At 44.9% G+C, this 20,608-nt stretch overlaps 3 protein-coding genes across 6 annotated transcripts in view; 1 reads left to right on the forward strand and 2 right to left on the reverse strand.

The window, feature by feature from the left end:
• Positions 1–582: 582 nt before the first annotated feature.
• Positions 583–2,539, reverse strand: LOC134882938 (E3 ubiquitin-protein ligase TRIM35-like). The gene is made up of 2 exons (XM_063910972.1): positions 2,326–2,539; positions 583–2,225 (listed from the first exon to the last, which is right to left on the reverse strand). Exon 2 carries the CDS (start codon positions 2,206–2,208, stop codon positions 805–807), a length of 1,404 nt encoding a protein of 467 aa, XP_063767042.1. The 5' UTR covers positions 2,209–2,225; positions 2,326–2,539; the 3' UTR covers positions 583–804.
• Positions 2,540–2,570: 31 nt separating this feature from the next.
• khk (ketohexokinase) lies at positions 2,571–14,955 on the forward strand. Of its 4 annotated transcripts, none has more exons than XR_010168207.1 (10): positions 2,571–2,938; positions 3,700–3,816; positions 9,386–9,520; positions 9,698–9,832; positions 10,921–10,993; positions 11,110–11,256; positions 11,341–11,429; positions 13,754–13,911; positions 14,022–14,219; positions 14,767–14,955. XR_010168207.1 is itself a non-coding variant. In XM_063910979.1 (10 exons), exons 1-9 carry the CDS (start codon positions 2,838–2,840, stop codon positions 14,120–14,122), a joined length of 1,056 nt encoding a protein of 351 aa, XP_063767049.1. In that variant the 5' UTR covers positions 2,572–2,837; the 3' UTR covers positions 14,123–14,135; positions 14,818–14,955. The 4 variants fall into 4 exon arrangements, 3 of the variants coding, with proteins under 3 accessions (XP_063767049.1, XP_063767051.1, XP_063767050.1); XM_063910979.1 differs by having other exon boundaries at positions 2,572–2,938; positions 14,022–14,135; positions 14,818–14,955; XM_063910981.1 differs by lacking the exon at positions 9,698–9,832 and having other exon boundaries at positions 2,575–2,938; positions 14,022–14,135; positions 14,818–14,955.
• Positions 14,956–15,268: 313 nt separating this feature from the next.
• The window catches only part of pltp (phospholipid transfer protein), a 6,395-nt gene continuing 1,055 nt past the window's right edge, over positions 15,269–20,608 (reverse strand). The window contains exons 2-12 of the mRNA XM_063909858.1: positions 20,425–20,600; positions 20,205–20,268; positions 19,742–19,897; positions 19,484–19,660; positions 17,415–17,474; positions 17,145–17,309; positions 16,957–17,024; positions 15,963–16,005; positions 15,749–15,812; positions 15,530–15,606; positions 15,269–15,439 (exon numbers count right to left, since the gene is read on the reverse strand). Coding sequence (XP_063765928.1) covers positions 15,347–15,439; positions 15,530–15,606; positions 15,749–15,812; positions 15,963–16,005; positions 16,957–17,024; positions 17,145–17,309; positions 17,415–17,474; positions 19,484–19,660; positions 19,742–19,897; positions 20,205–20,268; positions 20,425–20,600 — 1,143 coding nt within the window. The 3' untranslated portion in view covers positions 15,269–15,346. The remainder of the gene's footprint in view (positions 15,440–15,529; positions 15,607–15,748; positions 15,813–15,962; positions 16,006–16,956; positions 17,025–17,144; positions 17,310–17,414; positions 17,475–19,483; positions 19,661–19,741; positions 19,898–20,204; positions 20,269–20,424; positions 20,601–20,608) is intronic.

The following is a 20,608-nucleotide window of genomic DNA, read 5'->3' on the forward strand; positions in this document are numbered from 1 at the left end:
TATTACATTTTTAGATTTAGTTTTAGTTTGTTATTTTGTACATTATTTGAGTTTAACTACTTGTGTTTGTATGGATATGAATACTTTTTGTTTTAATTGCACATTTGTATATATTTTTATGTTTATTTACTTTTTTAAATATTTTAATTGCAAACTTAAGATATTTATAAAAAAATCTGTAATCTTTGATTTTCTTCTCTTTTTAATGCAGGACTTTAGTTTACTACTTAGTTTATAAATAAATGTATATTTCTTTTATAAGTATTGCACATTTTTATTTTAACTTCTAATATTTTAATACAAATAAGTGCATTGGCCAAAAAAAAAGGTGAATACAGCTTTGACCATTTATTTGAAATGATTGGATTAACTGTATTTAATCTTGGGTTAAATCCCTGCTTCTGAAGCCTGGCAGGTAGTTCCATAACTCTGTTTCTTTTCTTTCTTTCACTTGTTAAAATGTGAATATTAATGTAAATAAACATTGATTTTATTGTTTAGAAATGTTCAAATCTGGACTAGAATCTAAACTGAAACGTATCTGGAGCTGATGAATGATTGGCTGCTCAAACATGCATCGGAGGACTTTATTATTCTGTTTATTTTTGGGATCAAAAACAATGTAATAAAAACAGCTTCAACAAACAGAGCCGCTGAACCCCCTCTCACCATGACCTGCAATCACTTCATCATGCATGGAACATGATATACAAAGCGTGTTGCCTCTAAATAAAAACATGTCTACAACAAGGAGCCAGCAGGAGGCCAGGAGCAGCTCCAGAGGTCAGAGACCCCTTTAACCCCTCAGATATAAAGACCCCGTTCATCTCTCCCTGCTCTCACACACACCGTCAGTGGTAATACCTTCACTTCCTCCAGACCGCTAATGTATGGAAACATCCTCTCAGTGAAAGTGTGTGTGAAGGTGTGTATGTATGTGTTAGTGTCAGGATCAGAGAACGACAGCTTCCCTCTGTTCCAGTCCAGATTCACGCTGACCCTCTGGAGCTTCTTCTGCAGGAGGAGAGGAGTGGGTGGACCTGATGGAGAACATGCTGAGTATTCACCTTCATAGAAACATATTACCCATAATCCAGACTTTATAACTCCCTTCCTCTGGACAGACTCTGCTAACACACCCAGTAACCAGACTGTACTGTCTGTAACCTGAACATCCCAGCTGTGAGTCCCTGAGGTTAAGCCCTCAGAGCCCAGGACAGAGGGGTACTGATCAAACCTCTCTGGATTATCAGGAAGTTCCTGTCTCTCTCCTCCTCGTCTCACTCTGGTCAGATCTTCAGACAGGATGAAGTCTGGAGCAGCAGTATTTGGGTCCAGGATGAGAGGAGAGTAGGACACCATGTCCTTCATCTTGCTCCAGATGTTGAAGCTGAGGTTGCCCAGGTGTTTGGCCTGGTCTATCAGAGCCCCTGAGGGCAGCTGTGGAGCCTCCAGCAGGGGGCGCTGCAGCCTCTCCACTGCAGCCTTGTAGTTGTGCAGGAAGGAGACGTCTTCAGCTCTCAGCTCCTCCTCTGTGGCTCTGACTGTGTGTGAAAGAGCTGCTATCTCTCTGCTCACAGCCTCCATCTTCTCCTCCATCATCCTCCTCTTCTGCTCCTCTTCCTCCCTCAGTGCAGTCATCCTGGCCTCCTCTTCCTCTTCCAGAAACTGGTGAAGCTTCTTAAACTGCTCCTTAATCTGCAGCTCTGTGCGTCGGGCCTGGGCCTCCATGTGTCCTGCTGTCTGATCAAACTTCACTTTAACTTCTTCAAAGAGCTTCAGTTTCTCCTGTAAGGGCTGCAGAGACTTCTGGAGCTCCTCTTTGAGATCCTGAGCAGCTTCATCCACGGGTCTGAATCTGTGGTTGGTGTGTGTTTTAGAATCTCTGCAGACAAGACACACTGGCTGCTGATGGTCCAGACAGAAGAGTCTGAGTCTCTCAGAGTGCAGACTGCAGAGAGCCTCTGAAGACCTCTGACCTCTCTCCTGTAAGAAGGTCTCACACAGGTTCTTTAAAGCCAGGTTACGAGGAGGATCAATATTTGAATCTTTTCTCCTACAAACTGGACACTCATTTACTTCTTTCCCATCCCACCAGTTCTGCAGACAGGCTCTACAGAAGCTGTGGCAGCAGGACAGGAGGACAGGATCTCTAAAGACTTCCTGACAGACCGGACAGCAGAGGTCTTCCTCTAACCTGGAAGCCATGTTGTCTCTGAGTGGAGCTGAAACACAGCAGACAGGAAGTACAGTCAGTCATGGCTCCCCCCTCCTCTCCTGACTTCACTGAAATTCACTTAGAGTGGTGTTTAGAGTCAGACTCACCTTCAGGGTGGGGGGGGTCAGCAGGTTGAAGCAGCAGTGTTGTAGCTCCCTCTTTTCTCTCCTGTAGCTGAACTCAGAGGAAGGTGTTAGTTTGGTCTGAAGGTGAATCTGATCGTCTGTCTTTCAGTCCGTGTGTCTCTCTGCAGGGAGGAACAACACCAAACCGGTTACTGGTTTCACTTTCACTTTGAGTCTGTTGGGGGAGGAGCTCTGTCAGCCCTCCTCTGTTGAACGCTGCTTCCTCTCATGTGACTCAGGGAGAGTCTCAGTCCAAAGTGCAGATTCATTGCTGGATAAAGGTTGTTGTGGAGGATGTAAAATATTAACTAATATTGTCATAGTGTGTGTGTGTGTGTGTGTGTGTGTGTGTGTGTGTGTGTGTGTGTGTGTGTGTGTGTGTGTGTGTGTGTGTGTGTGTGTGTGTGTGTGTGTGTGTGTGTGTGTGTGTGTGTGTGTGTGTGTCAAAATCCAGGCTGTAGCCGTGAGTGTTTCATCAATTTGTCTGTGTCAACATGGAGGAATACAAGAAGAAGAAGATCCTGTGTGTTGGTCTGGTGTGTCTGGACATCATCAACGTTGTGGAGAAATACCCAGAAGAAGACACCGACAGCAGGTTAGCGCACATGTTAATGCACACAGATTAATGCTAGCAGGGACAGCAGGTTAGCACACATGCTAATGCACACAGATTAATGCTAGCAGGGACAGCAGGTTAGCACACATGCTAATGCACACAGATTAATGCTAGCAGTGACAGCAGGTTAGCACACATGCTAATGCGCACAGATTACTGCTAGCAGGGACAGCAGGTTAGCACACATGCTAATGCACACAGATTAATGCTAGCAGTGACAGCAGGTTAGCACACATGCTAATGCGCACAGATTAATGCTAGCAGGGCTGGCAGATCAGCAAACATGCTAAAGCATACAGATTAATGCTACAGGGACTGCATGTTAGCACTAAAGCTAATGCACACAGATTAATGCTAGCAGGGACAGCAGGTTAGCACACATGCTAATGCACACAGATTAATGCTAGCAGTGACAGCAGGTTAGCACACATGCTAATGCGCACAGATTACTGCTAGCAGGGCTGGCAGATCAGCAAACATGCTAAAGCATACAGATTAATGCTACAGGGACTGCATGTTAGCACTAAAGCTAATGCACACAGATGAATGCTAACAGGAACAGCAGGTTAGCAAACATGCTAATACACACAGATCAATGCTAACGGGGACCGGGGATAGTTTTCCTCAATATTGTCTGTAGAAGAGAGGATAGAAAGTGTCTTTCATCTAGAGTGCTCGTCACTCCACTCGTGTCTGATGTTTTTGAGCCTCCTGACGTTGGTTGCTGATGTGATCTGCAGGTGTGTGTCGCAACGTTGGCAGCGAGGAGGAAATGCTTCAAACTCGTGCACAGTGCTGTCTCTGCTCGGAGCGCCATGCGCCTTCATGGGCTCACTGTCTTCAGGATATGTGGCAGAGTGAGTACTGATCACTTAAATTACTCATGAACTCATTGATAAACTAATCAATTAACTCATTAATGAACTCATTTACTCCTTCATCATCCATCATCACATCCATCAACACATCCATCCTCACATCCATCAACACATCCATCAACACATCCATCCTCACATCCATCATCACATCCATCCTCACATCCATCATCACATCCATCATCACATCCATCATCACATCCATCCTCACATCCATCAACACATCCATCCTCACATCCATCAACACATCCATCAACACATCCATCATCACATCCATCCTCACATCCATCATAACATTCATCATCACATCCATCATCACATCCATCATAACATCCATCATAACATCCATCATCACATTCATCATCACATCCATCATCACATCCATCATAACATCCATCAACACATCCATCAACACATCCATCATCACATCCATCGTAACATCCATCCTCACATCCATCCTCACATCCATCATCACATCCATCGTAACATCCATCATAACATTCATCATCACATCCATCATCACATCCATCTTCACATCCATCCTCACATCCATCCTCACATCCATCATCACATCCATCAACACATCCATCCTCACATCCATCATCACATCCATCATCACATCCATCTCACATCCATCATCACATCCATCATCACATCCATCCTCACATCCATCAACACATCCATCCTCACATCCATCCTCACATCCATCCTCACATCCATCATCACATCCATCCTCACATCCATCAAGCACATCCATCATCACATCCATCCTCACATCATCCTCACATCCATCATCACATCCATCATCACATCCATCATCACATCCATCATAACATCATCCTCACATCCATCCTCACATCCATCATCACATCCATCATCACATCCATCCTCACATCCATCCTCACATCCATCATCACATCCATCAACACATCCATCCTCACATCCATCAACACATCCATCATCACATCCATCCTCACATCCATCATCACATCCATCATCACATCCATCATAACATCCATCATCACTCCATCATCACATCCATCATCACATCCATCATCACATCCATCCTCACATCCATCAACACATCCATCATAACATCCCATCATCACATCCATCCTCACATCCATCAACACATCCATCCTCACATCCATCATCACATCCATCCTCACATCATATCACATCCATCATTCACATCCAATCAGCACTTCCATCCTCACATTCTTCTATATCACCATCATCACATCCATCTCACAGCCATACTCACAGCTTCATGTCACATCCATCCTACTCCATCATCACTTCCATCATCACTTCCATCCTCACATCCATGCTTAAACTCCATCATCACATTCCATCTCACAAGACCATCATCACATCCATCCTCACATCCATCAAACATCATCCTCACACATCATAACATCATCATCAACTTCCATCCTCACATCATCAAACACATTCATCATCTTATCAGTCATAAATCCATCCTCACAGCCAGTCTGTAACATCCTCATCACATTTCTTCCTCACATCCATCAACAACATCCATAATCTCATCTTCAGCCACATCCATCTCACATTCCATACACACATCCATCATCAATCCATATTCTCATCCATCTCACATCCATCATCATCATCCATTCTACTTCATTCTTAACAAGCATCATCTCATCCATCCTCTCAATCTTCTACAACAATCCCGCAGCACAATCCTTCCGCACATCCTATCCTCACATCCTCTGAATATTCATAAGCACTTCCATCATCAATTCCTGCTCTCAGCCATCTTATACATCAATCTTCACATACTTCGCACAGCATCAACTCAGACCTTCAGAACTTTCCATCGCAGTGGCATCCTCACCTACCTTAGAACATCCAATCATCACAGCTTCATCAAAGCCATTCTTCACATCCATCCTCCATCCTTCATCAATCCTGCCTCACTTCCTAGCTTTAATCGCAATGCTGCACTAGCCATCCGCTCTTCCAGACATCTCATCATCAGATCTGCAAGCAACTCAGCCATCCTACATCCATCAGAAAATTCCATTCATCACATCCTTCATAACATCATATCAATCACATCAAAACAACACACAACACACAAACATCCACACACATCAACAACATCCTCAACATTCATTCACATCAATCAACTACACAACATCAAACACACATCAATCACACACAATCAAAAACATTCAACTCATCAACAAACATCACATCAATCTCAACACTCACAATCAACAAACAAATTCCACATCACACACACACATCTCAACAATCAAAATCAACACAACACATCCAAACACAACCAATCATCAACACATCAATCAAAACATCAAACACACACAACAACACATTCATCAATCATCAACACAAAACATATCACAACATCAATCACAATCAAAACAACCACATCAATCATCATCAACAACATCACACACAATCCACAATCAACAACAACAAACAAAATCAACAAAAATTCACATAATCATCACAAACATCATCACTGCCATCAAACACTTCCATCCTCCATCCATCTTAACAGCCATTCCTCACATTCCATCATCAAATCCTCATCACATCCATCCTCACATCCTTCATAACATCCATCTCACTTCCATCATACATCCATATATAACATCCTATTCACATCAATCATAACTCCATCATCACATCCATCCTCACATCATCATCACATCCATTCATCACATCCATCATAACTCCATCCTCACATCCATCAACACTCCATCAACACATCCATCATCACATCCATCCTCACATCCATCTCACATCCATCATCACATCCATCATAACATCCATCTCACATCCATCATCACATCCATCAACACATCCATCCTCACATCCATCCCACATCCATCATCACATCCATCATCACATCCATCATAACATCCATCCTCACATCCATCATCACATCCTCATCAATCATCATAACATCTCATACATCATCCTCACATCCATCTCACATCATCTCACATCCTTCATCACATCCAGTCCTCACATCCATCATAACCTCCATCATCACATCCATCCTCACATCCACTCTCACATCCATCATCACATCCATCCTCACATCCATCCTCACATCCATCATCAATCCATCAACACATCCATCATCCATCCATCCTCACATCCATCCTCACATCCATCATCACATCCATCCTCACATCCATCTCACATCATCATCCAATCATCAACACATCCATCCTCACATCCATCATCACATCCATCATCACATCCATCTACACATCCATCCTCACATCCATCATAACATCCATCCTCACATCCATCATACATCCATCATCACTCCACCTCACATCATCAACATCCATCATCATATCCATCATAACATCCATCATCACATCCCATCATAACATCCATCAATCACATCATCTCACATCCATCATCACATCCATCATCACATCCATCATCACATCCATCCTCACATCCATCAACACATCCATCAACACATCCATCATCACATCCATCCTCACATCCATCCTCACATCCATCATCACATCCATCATAACATCCATCCTCACATCCATCATCACATCCATCAACACATCCATCCTCACATCCATCCTCACATCCATCATCACATCCATCATCACATCCATCATAACATCCATCCTCACACCCATCATCACATCCATCATCACATCCATCCTCACATCCCATCATAACATCCATCCTCACATCCATCATAACATCCATCATCACATCCATCCTCACATCCATCCTCACATCCATCATCACATCCATCCTCACATCCATCCTCACATCCATCATCACATCCATCAACACATCCATCCTCACATCCATCACTCATCCATCCTCACATCCATCAACACATCCATCATCACATCCATCCTCACATCCATCATAACATCCATCACACATCCATCAACACATCCATCATCACATCCATCCTCACATCCATCCTCACATCCATCAACACATCCATCATCACATCCATCAACACATCCATCAACACATCATCATAACATCCATCATCACATCCATCCTCACATCCATCCTCACATCCATCATCACATCCATCAACACATCCATCATAACATCCATCAACACATCCATCATAACATCCATCATCACATCCATCCTCACATCCATCCTCACATCCATCATCACATCCATCAACACATCCATCATCACATCCATCCTCATCATCACATCCATCTCACATCCATCCTCACATCCATCATCACATCCATCAACACATCCATCATAACATCCATCATCACATCCATCACACATCCATCATCACATCCATCCTCACATCCATCCTCACATCCATCATCACATCCATCAACACATCCATCATCACATCCATCATAACATCCATCAACACATCCATCATCACATCCATCAACACATCCATCATCACATCCATCCTCACATCCATCCTCACATCCATCAACACATCCACCATAACATCCATCATAACATCCATCAACACATCCATCATCACATCCATCAACACATCCATCATCACATCCATCAACACATCCATCATCACATCCATCATAACATCCATCAACACATCCATCATCACATCCATCAACACATCCATCATCACATCCATCAACACATCCATCATCACATCCATCATAACATCCATCCTCACATCCATCCTCACATCCATCAACACATCCACCATAACATCCATCATAACATCCATCAACACATCCATCTCACATCCATCAACACATCCATCATCACATCCATCAACACATCCATCATCACATCCATCATAACATCCATCCTCACATCCATCCTCACATCCATCAACACATCCACCATAAACATCCATCATAACATCCATCACACATCCATCATCACATCCATCAACACATCCATCATCACATCCATCATAACATCCATCAACACATCCATCATCACATCCATCAACACATCCATCATCACATCCATCCTCACATCCATCCTCACATCCATCAACACATCCACCATAACATCCATCATAACATCCATCAACACATCCATCAACACATCCATCATAACATCCATCCTCACATCCATCATCACATCCATCAACACATCCATCAACACATCCACCATAACTCCATCATCACATCCATCAACACATCCATCATCACATCCATCAACACATCCATCATCCATCATCCATCATCCATCATCCATCAACACATCCATCAACACATCCACCATAACATCCATCAACACATCCACCATAACATCCATCATCACATCCATCAACACATCCATCATAACATCCATCAACACATCCATCAACACATCCATCATAACATCCATCCTCACATCCATCATCACATCCATCAACACATCCATCAACACATCCACCATAACATCCATCAACACATCCATCATCACATCCATCCTCACATCCATCAACACATTCATCCTCACATCCATCATCCATCAACACATACAGTATATATCGTTGTGTGTGTTTCTGTCCGTGGAGGATCTGAAAAGCAGTGAAAACGTTTCCTGTCTGTAGTTTTATTTTGGAGGATTTTCAGAAGTTCCACATCGATGTGTCTCTGGTGTCTGATCACGCTCAGTGTGAACTTCCTGCTTCTGTGGTCATCAGCAACGTCAGCTCAGGAAGCCGCACAATCCTGCACATGAACAGGTGTGAAAAGCTTTGTGTGTGTGTGTGTCTAACCATCTCTACTTCAGGTGCATCATCATCATCATCATCAGGATCTTCATCCTCACCTGTTCCACCAGTGAGGATACAGTTTTCTCCCCGCTCATGCTTTTATTTTGGAGTTGATACCAAGCAGTTTCCTGTGTGTCTGTCTGTCAGTTTCATCATGGCCGACTTCTCGCGGCGTGCGGTCGACGTCTCTGCGGTGGTGTGGCAGGACGAAGGTCAAACGCCTTCTGCCTGCTGTGTTGTTTGCCTGTCTAGCGGATCTCGAACCGTCATTCTATACGACACGTAAGACCATCTGAAGAGCGGCACGCAGCTTTCACTCAAATTAATTTAATCAATTTAATTCTGATCCTCTTCCTGGTCCAAATCTTGATCCTGATCTTGATGCTAAACCTGATGCTAAACCTGATGCTAATTATTGGATTGTTAATGTTCGCACCACCATACACCAAATCAAATTCCTTGTTTGTGTGATCGCACCTGGCAATAAATTTGACTCTGATCCTGTTCCTAATCATGATCCTGGACCTGTTCCAGATCTTGCTCCTGGTCCTGATTCTCTGATATTGACCCACTGCAGAGCCAGGTGTTGAACCTGATCTACCTGGAGGAGAAAGAAAACTCAAAAATATTTCAGCATACTTTTAGATGGTCTCTCTCTCTCTCTCTCTCTCTCTCTGTCTCTCTCTCTCTCCCCTTCTCTCTCTCTCTGTCTCTATATATACATACATATATATACATACATATATATGTGTATGTATACATACACATATATATGGCCACAGACCAGGTCTCATTGGCTCTCTGCAGGAGTCTCATTGGAGTCCCACTGGACCCCTGCTGGCCGCCCTTTCCCTTCTTCTCTAAATCATCACCTGGTCTAAGTTCAGCTTGAGTCTCAGCACTGGATTCTGTTGAATTCATCTTCAATAACTTTTCTAATCAATGTGTTAATTCATCAAACAGGTCTTAATCTGCCGTCTGTGAGGACTTTCCTTCCAAAACAATCAGAATATTCAAATCCAATGAAGGATCATTTGAGTGAACAGCTCAGTACTCTCACACCTGGAGAGGATTGAGTACAGCTGTGTTCTGAGGATGGCTTTGAGAGGGAACTCTTCACACCATCTGGGAATAAAGAACTTAGTTATTTTAATTAACTTTTATTCAGTCTTATAAACCAATAGATAAACTACATTTCTTCAGAGGAGAAAGTGACATCACAGTTACACAACTTCCTGTGTAAATGAAGCCTGCCTCTCTAATGGTTTTCCATCCATTTCCCAGTTTACTGCTCATGGTTAGTCCTCAGCATGTTGGACGTTTAACGAGAGAAAGACTTTAATAACTCTGACCTCACTCTTGCTCATCAGGAATCTTCCTGATGTCACCGCCGAGGATTTCTCTAAAGTGGACCTCCATCAGTTCAAGTGGATCCACTGGGAGGTGAGATCAAGTACAGACATACAAACATATCTATAAATGAGAAACTGAAGCAGATAACACCTGACTAATCGTAACATGACTAACCTCATGAATATAAATGTCTCTGACGCCTGCAGGGCCGAAATGCTGAGCAGCAGGTGCAGATGATCCAGCAGGTGGAGGTGTTTAACAGCTCGCTGCCACCGCAGGAGAGGATCACGCTGTCCGTGGAGATAGAGAAGACCAGAGAGCCTCTGTATCAGCTGTTTCCTCACGGGGACCTGGTGCGTATCTTTAAAGGTCCCTCTTTACGCTGGCTCCTTTCACATTCTCCCTTGCTCCCCATCAGTCACGTTTCCTGTCTTCAGGTTTTTGTCAGTAAAGACGTGGCTCATCATTTCGGCTTCCAGTCAGCTGGAGCTGCTCTGAAAGGACTCTACAGCCGGGTCAAACAGGGGTGAGCAGAGGTCAATGGTCAGCAGGTGTTGTTTTCATCGTACACATTTTTTTTCACTTAATGAAAAGTTGTTTTGAAACAAAAACGTTCAGCTTTTGATTTAAAGACGCCCTGTTCTGCTTCTGTGGTGTTCCATAGGTGTTAGTGCATGTAAACGGTAGAGACACTACATACTGATATACACCTGAACATCAGCAGGAGAGGACTCTTTAAAGTAGAGACACTACATACTGATATACACCTGAACATCAGCAGGAGAGGACTCTTTAAAGTAGAGACGCTACATACTGATATACACCTGAACATTAGCAGGAGAGGACTCTTTAAAGTAGAGACACTACATACTGATATACACCTGAACATCAGCAGGAGAGGACTCTTTAAAGTAGAGACACTACATACTGATATACACCTGAACACCAGCAGGAGAGGACTCTTTAAAGTAGAGACACTACATACTGATATACACCTGAACATCAGCAGGAGAGGACTCTTTAAAGTAGAGACGCTACATACTGATATACACCTGAACATCAGCAGGAGAGGACTCTTTAAAGTAGAGACACTACATACTGATATACACCTGAACATCAGCAGGAGAGGACTCTTTAAAGTAGAGACGCTACATACTGATATACACCTGAACATCAGCAGGAGAGGACTCTTTAAAGTAGAGACTCTACATACTGATATACACCTGAACATCAGCAGGAGAGGACTCTTTAAAGTAGAGACTCTACATACTGATATACACCTGAACATCAACAGGAGAGGACTCTTTAAAGTAGAGACGCTACATACTGATATACACCTGAACATCAGCAGGAGAGAACTCTTTAAAGTAGAGACACTACATACTGATATACACCTGAACATCAGCAGGAGAGGACTCTTTAAAGTAGAGACACTACATACTGATATACACCTGAACATCAGCAGGAGAGGACTCTTTAAAGTAGAGACGCTACATACTGATATACACCTGAACATCAGCAGGAGAGGACTCTTTAAAGTAGAGACACTACATACTGATATACACCTGAACATCAGCAGGAGAGGACTCTTTAAAGTAGAGACACTACATACTGATATACACCTGAACATCAGCAGGAGAGGACTCTTTAAAGTAGAGACACTACATACTGATATACACCTGAACATCAGCAGGAGAGGACTCTTTAAAGTAGAGACACTACATACTGATATACACCTGAACATCAGCAGGAGAGGACTCTTTAAAGTAGAGACTCTACATACTGATATACACCTGAACATCAGCAGGAGAGGACTCTTTAAAGTAGAGACACTACATACTGATATACACCTGAACATCAGCAGGAGAGGACTCTTTAAAGTAGAGACACTACATACTGATATACACCTGAACATCAGCAGGAGAGGACTCTTTAAAGTAGAGACACTACATACTGATATACACCTGAACATCAGCAGTAGAGGACTCTTTAAAGTAGAGACACTACATACTGATATACATCTGAACATCAGCAGGAGAGGACTCTTTAAAGTAGAGACACTACATACTGATATACACCTGAACATCAGCAGGAGAGGCACTCTTTAAAGTAGAGACACTACATACTGATATACACCTGAACATCAGCAGGAGAGGACTCTTTAAAGTAGATACTCTACATACTGATATACACCTGAACATCAGCAGGAGAGGACTCTTTAAAGTAGAGACTCTACATACTGATATACACCTGAACATCAGCAGGAGAGGACTCTTTAAAGTAGAGACGCTACATACTGATATACACCTGAACATCAGCAGGAGAGGACTCTTTAAAGTAGAGACACTACATACCGATATACACCTGAACATCAGCAGGAGAGGACTCTTTAAAGTAGAGACACTACATACTGATATACACCTGAACATCAGCAGGAGAGGACTCTTTAAAGTAGAGACACTACATACCGATATACACCTGAACATCAGCAGGAGAGGACTCTTTAAAGTAGAGACACTACATACTGATATACACCTGAACATCAGCAGGAGAGGACTCTTTAAAAGACACTACATACTGATATACACCTGAACATCAGCAGGAGAGGACTCTTTAAAGTAGAGACACTACATACTGATATACACCTGAACATCAGCAGGAGAGGACTCTTTAAAGTAGAGACACTACATACTGATATACACCTGAACATCAGCAGGAGAGGACTCTTTAAAGTAGAGACACTACATACTGATATACACCTGAACATCAGCAGGAGAGGACTCTTTAAAGTAGAGACTCTACATACTGATATACTGGTCTGTGTGTCTCTCTGACCTGTCTGTCTCTCAGAGCTGTCCTGGTTTGTGCCTGGGCCGAGCTAGGAGCCGGTGCTTTGGGTCCCGACGGTGTCCTCCTTCACTCAGACGCTTTTCCTCCCGAAACTGTTGTTGATACTCTCGGAGCCGGAGACACTTTCAACTCTGCCGTCATCTACACACTGTCCAACGGTGAGACATTACTCTGTCCAACAGGAGACATTACTCTGTCCAACAGGAGACATTACTCCGTCAGTAAATAACCATTGCACTGTTTTCTGTGTTTAATGAATGAACTGCAGGGGGCAGTGTGCAGGACGCTCTGACCTTCGGCTGCAGAGTCGCCGGCAGGAAGTGTGGTTTCCACGGTTACGACGGCATCGCAGAAATGTGTGCACTCTGACCAATGATTCCAGGTCTGACAGAAAACACACGTCCTTACTTTTAATTAAAAAACAAATGCATCTTATTTTTGATCAGGTTTTTACAGTGGCCTGCAGGTGCAAACTCCTCCATCTGCAGCAGCTCTTCAACACATCTAGAGAACATTCAGCAGAGGAAACATGAGCAGTGTCCCCTGGTCTCCAGCTGTGTGCGTCTCTCTTTAGTGTCCCCTGGTCTCCAGCTGTGTGCGTCTCTCTTTAGTGTCCCCTGGTCTCCAGCTGTGTGTGTCTCTCTTTAGTGTCCCCTGGTCTCCAGCTGTGTGCGTCTCTCTTTAGTGTCCCCTGGTCTCCAGCTGTGTGCGTCTCTCTTTAGTGTCCCCTGGTCTCCAGCTGTGTGCGTCTCTCTTTAGTGTCCCCTGGTCTCCAGCTGTGTGCGTCTCTCTTTAGTGTCCCCTGGTCTCCAGCTGTGTGCGTCTCTCTTTAGTGTCCCCTGGTCTCCAGCTGTGTGCGTCTCTCTTTAGTGTCCCCTGGTCTCCAGCTGTGTGCGTTCTCTTTAGTGTCCCCTGGTCTCGCTGTGTTTGGTTTCTGCAGCTTTCAGTAAACTGCTCATGTTTCCTCTGCTGAATGTTCTCTAGATGCTGCATGTGTTGAAGAGCTGCTGCAGATGTTTCTGTTTGAGTTCTGATTTGAGTTTCTATCTCTGCATCTGCTTCAGAAATGAAGCTGCAGCAGGTTGCTCCTGATGGAATGTTCTGGACTGCTGTAACGTGGTGGCTGAAAATCTTCCTCTGTTTATAATGTAAAGTAACTAATTACTAAATGAACTGAATAATAAAACCGTATCAGAACTGAACGTTTGCTGTTGGATGAATGATCTTTCTCTGATATCACTTTACACTTTCAACAATCCAACAAAATGAAATGTTATTTTATGTCTGATATTGTAATCTTGACAAAGTGTTCATTTCTCTTCGACTGGAGGCTGAAGAGGATTTACTAAAGGAGTTTGGGACTTTCCCTGAGACAGAGTATCTCTCTCGGGCCGATCAGAAGAAGAATCCTCAGGGGAGCATCGACTGACAAACCTATTATCTAAACGACCATTTTTATATTCAGAATTTAGGAGAGCTGTTGTCAGTGGTTTAAAGAATCAAACGCTCAGCCTGTAACGTGAAGAATCAGAGGTCCGTTCAAAGCGGTTTTATTTTTTGTACATACATACATATGTTTATCATCATACACGTTTACATGGTGTCTGCTTCTTCCTGGTTGTTGCCGTCCATCATTTCTCTCAGTCCTTTGCTGAAGTGCAGATTGGCTCCGATCACGATGAAGCCCTGCAGAGATCAACACACACAGCTGTTCACACCTGGAGCACGCTGCACTCACACAGCCTGACTCACACAGCCTCACACACACACACTCACGTTGTGGTATTCAACGACTTCCTCAATGAAATCCATCCCATCAGCCAGAGGGATCCGAACGCCTCTCTTTGTCCAGTCTGAACACAAACACACACACACACACACACACACACACACACACACACACACACACACACACACACACACACACACACAGGGTCAGTCCAAAAGCAATGTTCTGTGTTGGTGTCACACACACAATCTTAATTCTTAGCCTACTGTTGATTAAAGGGACCACAGACATCTGCAGCATCGTCTTCAGAGGAGCCTGCAGAGGGATCAACTGACACACAACACACACACACACACACACACACACACACACACACACACACACACACACACACACACACACACACACACAGACATTGTGTTTATCATGATGTCTCTTTATACTTGTATAACTTGTAGAGAAATACCAAACAGCAGTTACTGCCAGAGACTCCAGTGCTGATTGGTTGGAGAAGATTTTAAACCTGAAAGAAGAAAAGTTGATTAGTCTGACTGTAGTGTGATCAATCGTGCAGGAATGACTCCTCTAACCCTAACATGAGTCAGCATTATGAGTCCTCTAACCCTAACATGAGTCAGCATTATGAGTCCTCTAACCCTAACATGAGTCAGCATTATGAGTCCTCTAACCCTAACATGAGTCAGCATTATGAGTCCTCTAACCCTAACATGAGTCAGCATTATGAGTCCTCTAACCCTAACATGAGTCAGCATTATGAGTCCTCTAACCCTAACATGAGTCAGCATTATGAGTCCTCTAACCCTAACATGAGTCAGCATTATGAGTCCTCTAACCCTAACATGAGTCAGCATTATGAGTCCTCTAACCCTAACATGAGTCAGCATTATGAGTCCTAACCCTAACATGAGTCAGCATTATGAGTCCTAAACTCTACATGAGTCAGCATTATGAGTCCTCTAACCCTAACATGAGTCAGCATTATGAGTCCTCTAACCCTAACATGAGTCAGCATTATGAGTCCTCTAACCCTAACATGAGTCAGCATTATGAGTCCTAAACCCTAACATGAGTCAGCATTATGAGTCCTCTAACCCTAACATGAGTCAGCATTATGAGTCCTCTAACCCTAACATGAGTCAGCATTATGAGTCCTCTAACCCTAACATGAGTCAGCATTATGAGTCCTCTAACCCTAACATGAGTCAGCTTTATGAGTCTCTAACCCTAACATGAGTCAGCTTTATGAACTTGGTAGAAGTTGCTTTTCCATTTTTTAAAAGCCTCCCATGGACTGATGTTGCATTGAGTTGTGTGTGTGTGTGTATGTGTGTGTGTGTGTGTGTGTGTGTGTGTGTGTGTGTGTGTGTGTGTGTGTGTGTGTGTGTGTGTGTGTGTGTGTTTGTGTGTGTGTGTGTGTGTGTGTGTGTGTGTGTGTGTGTGTGTGAGGATATACCTGCGGAGGTCAGCGTGAATAGCCAGACGTTTTCCCTTCATAGAAACTTTAGCATTGAACTTTGTTTCCTAGAGACAAAAACATGAAGAGAAACAGAGCCGGTGAAACAGCTGTCGGATCATCAAAATGTGTGTGTGTGTGTGTCGTGTGTGTTGTGTGTGTGTGTGTGTGTGTGTGTGTGTGTGTACCATGGTCATGCTGCTGAGCTGGACCGGAGCCTGCCCTGGAGGCAGCAACAGGACCTTGACGATGGCTGTCATGACGACCGTTGCCCCGGTCGTCTTGATGGTGGTCTTCGGAGGCGAGTTGACGGCGATCTGCAGAGAGAACGGAGCGTCCGCCAGAGCCGGGTTCTACGGAGAACCCAGGAGAACATGAGGTACAGTAGTCATACAAAGTCCTGCAGTACTACCTGAGGTTCCGCGGAGAACATGAACTGGACTGGAGTTCCTTCTCACCAGCATCATGATGGCTCCAAAGTAGGTGGTTCTCAACAGCATCTCCATGTCTTTGGACATCTGCAGGAGGACACACACGTGACAGGAGGTCAGCTGGAGAACCTGGGGGTTTGCTCGGTGGTTTCAGGGGGCTTGGAAGTTCTACGGGTCTGTGGTTGTTTCTGGGGGTAATGGTTGTGTGGGATGCAGTGTGGTTTTTGTGTTTGTACCGGTGGTCTGTGGTGGTTTTGGTGGTCAGGTGGGCTGTGGTGGTCTGTGGTGGTTTTGGTGGTCAGCTGGGCTGTGGTGGTCTGTGGTGGTTTTGGTGGTTTTGGTTGGCTGTGGTGGTTTTGTTGGTCTGTGGTGGTTTCTGTCGTCTGTGGTGAGCTGTGGTGGTTTTGGTGGTCTGTGGTGGTTTTGGTTGGCTGTGGTGGTCTGTGTTGGTTTTGGTTGGCTGTGGTGGTTTTGTTGGTCTGTAGTGGTGTCTGTGGTCTGTGGTGGTCTGTGGTGGGTTAAGTGGTCTGTGGTGGTTTAGTGGTCTGTGGTGGTCTGTGGTGGGTTAGTGGTGGGTTTAGTGGTCTGTGGTGGGTTTAGTGGTCTGTGGTGGTTTAGGTGTCTGTGGTGGGTCTAGTGGTCTGTGTGGTTTGGTTCTGTGGTGGCGTCTGTGGTCTGTGGTGTCTGTGGTGGGTTAGTGGTCTGTGGTGGGTTTAGTGGGCTGTGGTGGGTTTTGGTGGTCTGTGGTGGGTTTGGTGGTCTGTGTGTGGTGTCTGTGGTCTGTGTGGGTTTAGTGGTCTGTGGTGGGTTTGGTGGTCTGTGGTGGTGTCTGTGGTCTGTGGTGGTCTGTGTGGGTTTAGTGGTCTGTGGTGGGTTTAGTGGTCTGTGGTGGGTTAAGTGGTCTGTGGGGGTTTAGTGTCTGTGGTGGTTTTGGTGGTCTGTGGTGGGTTTAGTGGTCTGTGGTGGTTTTGGTGGTCTGTGGTGGGTTTAGTGGTCTGTGGGTTGGTCTGTGGTGGTTTAGTGGTCTGTGGTGGGTTTAGTGGTCTTGGTGGTTTAGGTGGTCTGGGTGGGTTAAGTGGTCTTAGTGGTCTGTGGTGGGTTTAGTGGTCTGTGGTGGGTTAGTGGTCTGTGGTGGGTTTAGTGGTCTGTGGTGGGTTTAGTGGTCTGTGGTGGGTTTAGTGGTCTGTGGTGGTTTGGTGGTCTGTGTGGGTTTAGTGGTCTGTGGTGGGTTAAGTGGTCTTAGTGGTCTGTGGTGGGTTTAGTGGTCTGTGGTGGTTTAGTGGTCTTAGTGGTCTGTGGTGGGTTTAGTGGTCTTAGTGGTCTGTGGTGGGTTAAGTGGTCTTAGTGGTCTGTGGTGGGTTTAGTGGTCTGTGGTGGGTTTAGTGGTCTTAGTGGTCTGTGGTGGGTTAAGTGGTCTTAGTGGTCTGTGGTGGGTTTAGTGGTCTGTGGTGGGTTTAGTGGTCTGTGGTGGGTTTAGTGGTCTGTGGTGGGTTTAGTGGTCTGTGGTGGTTTTGGTGGTCTGTGGTGGGTTTAGTGGTCTATGGTGGGTTTAGTGGTCTGTGGTGGGTTTAGTGGTCTGTGGTGGTTTTGGTGGTCTGTGGTGGGTTTAGTGGTCTGTGGTGGGTTAAGTGGTCTTAGTGGTCTGTGGTGGGTTTAGTGGTCTGTGGTGGGTTTAGTGGTCTTAGTGGTCTGTGGTGGGTTTAGTGGTCTTAGTGGTCTGTGGTGGGTTAAGTGGTCTTAGTGGTCTGTGGTGGGTTTAGTGGTCTGTGGTGGGTTAGTGGTCTTAGTGGTCTGTGGTGGGTTTAGTGGTCTGTGGTGGTTTTGGTGGTCTGTGGTGGGTTTAGTGGTCTGTGGTGGGTTAAGTGGTCTTAGTGGTCTGTGGTGGGTTTAGTGGTCTGTGGTGGGTTTAGTGGTCTGTGCTGGGTTTAGTGGTCTTAGTGGTCTGTGGTGGGTTTAGTGGTCTGTGGTGGTTTTGGTGGTCTGTGGTGGGTTTAGTGGTCTGTGGTGGGTTTGGTGGTCTGTGGTGGGTTTGGTGGTCTGTGGTGGGTTTAGTGGTCTTAGTGGTCTGTGGGGGTTTAGTGGTCTGTGGTGGTGACCTTTTCGTTGACGATGTGCGTTTGGAAGACTCCTGCTTTGTAGTACGAGAACATCCCGCTGTCGAAGAAGAACTCGGACAGCGCCAGATAAACCATCCTGTCGTACTCTTTGATGACCGGCTCCACGGCGTGGTTCTCCAGCGTGTTGTTTGGATCCGACAGGTCGAAGAACATCCCCTAAAGACACAGAGAACCTGTTGATGCTACCCTCACATTACACTGAACGGAGGACGCAGGGGGACATGAAGTGTGTCTCACCCTGAAGTGCATGTCGAGGCTCTGGGACGTCACCACCGGATCGTCAATCAGGGAATAATCGATCCCGATGTAGTCGTCCACCTCCGTCCTCACAGGGATCGTCTCCAACAGAGAGTTCACATGGACCAGGGCAGCATGGTTCAGGGCGGGACAAATCTGAGAGACAGGCAGGTCAGGGACAGACAGGGGAAGAGACAGACAGGTCAGAGAGACAAATCTGAGAGACAGGCAGGTCAGAGAGACAAATCTGAGAGACAGACAGGTCAGGGAGACAAATCTGAGGGACAGACAGGTCAGAGAGACAAATCTGAGGGACAGACAGGTCAGAGAGACAAATCTGAGAGACAGACAGGTCAGGGACAGATAGGGGGAGAGACAAATCTGAGCGACAGGCAGGTCAGGGACAGACAGGGGGAGAGACAGACAGGTCAGACAGACAGACAGACGGGTGGGAGAGACAGACCTGTTGGTTGAGGATAAATCTCATGCCTGATGTCAGAAAACTCGCCAGGAAATCGTAAACCTTCCTGAGAGACAAGATATGGTGATTATTGATTATTGATTATTGGTTATTGATTATTGGTTATTGATTATTGATTATTGGTTATTGATTATTGGTTATTGGTTATTGGTTATTGATTATTGGTTATTGATTTTTGATTATTGATAATAATCATGTTTACCCGAGCGTCCCGCTGAACTTAGCCTTCATCTTTGCGATTTTGGCGTCACAGGTCATGTTATTGATCTTCAGTCGTCCTTCATCGTCCCTGATCAGATTCAGAACCGTGTTGATGTTCACGCCTTCAGCCGACGCGTTGATGTTTCCTGTGTCGTAACTGGGGGAAAACAGCTTCCCCTTATCAC

This window comes from Eleginops maclovinus, chromosome 20 (assembly GCF_036324505.1).
Source record: "Eleginops maclovinus isolate JMC-PN-2008 ecotype Puerto Natales chromosome 20, JC_Emac_rtc_rv5, whole genome shotgun sequence".
Classification (NCBI taxonomy): domain Eukaryota; kingdom Metazoa; phylum Chordata; class Actinopteri; order Perciformes; family Eleginopidae; genus Eleginops; species Eleginops maclovinus.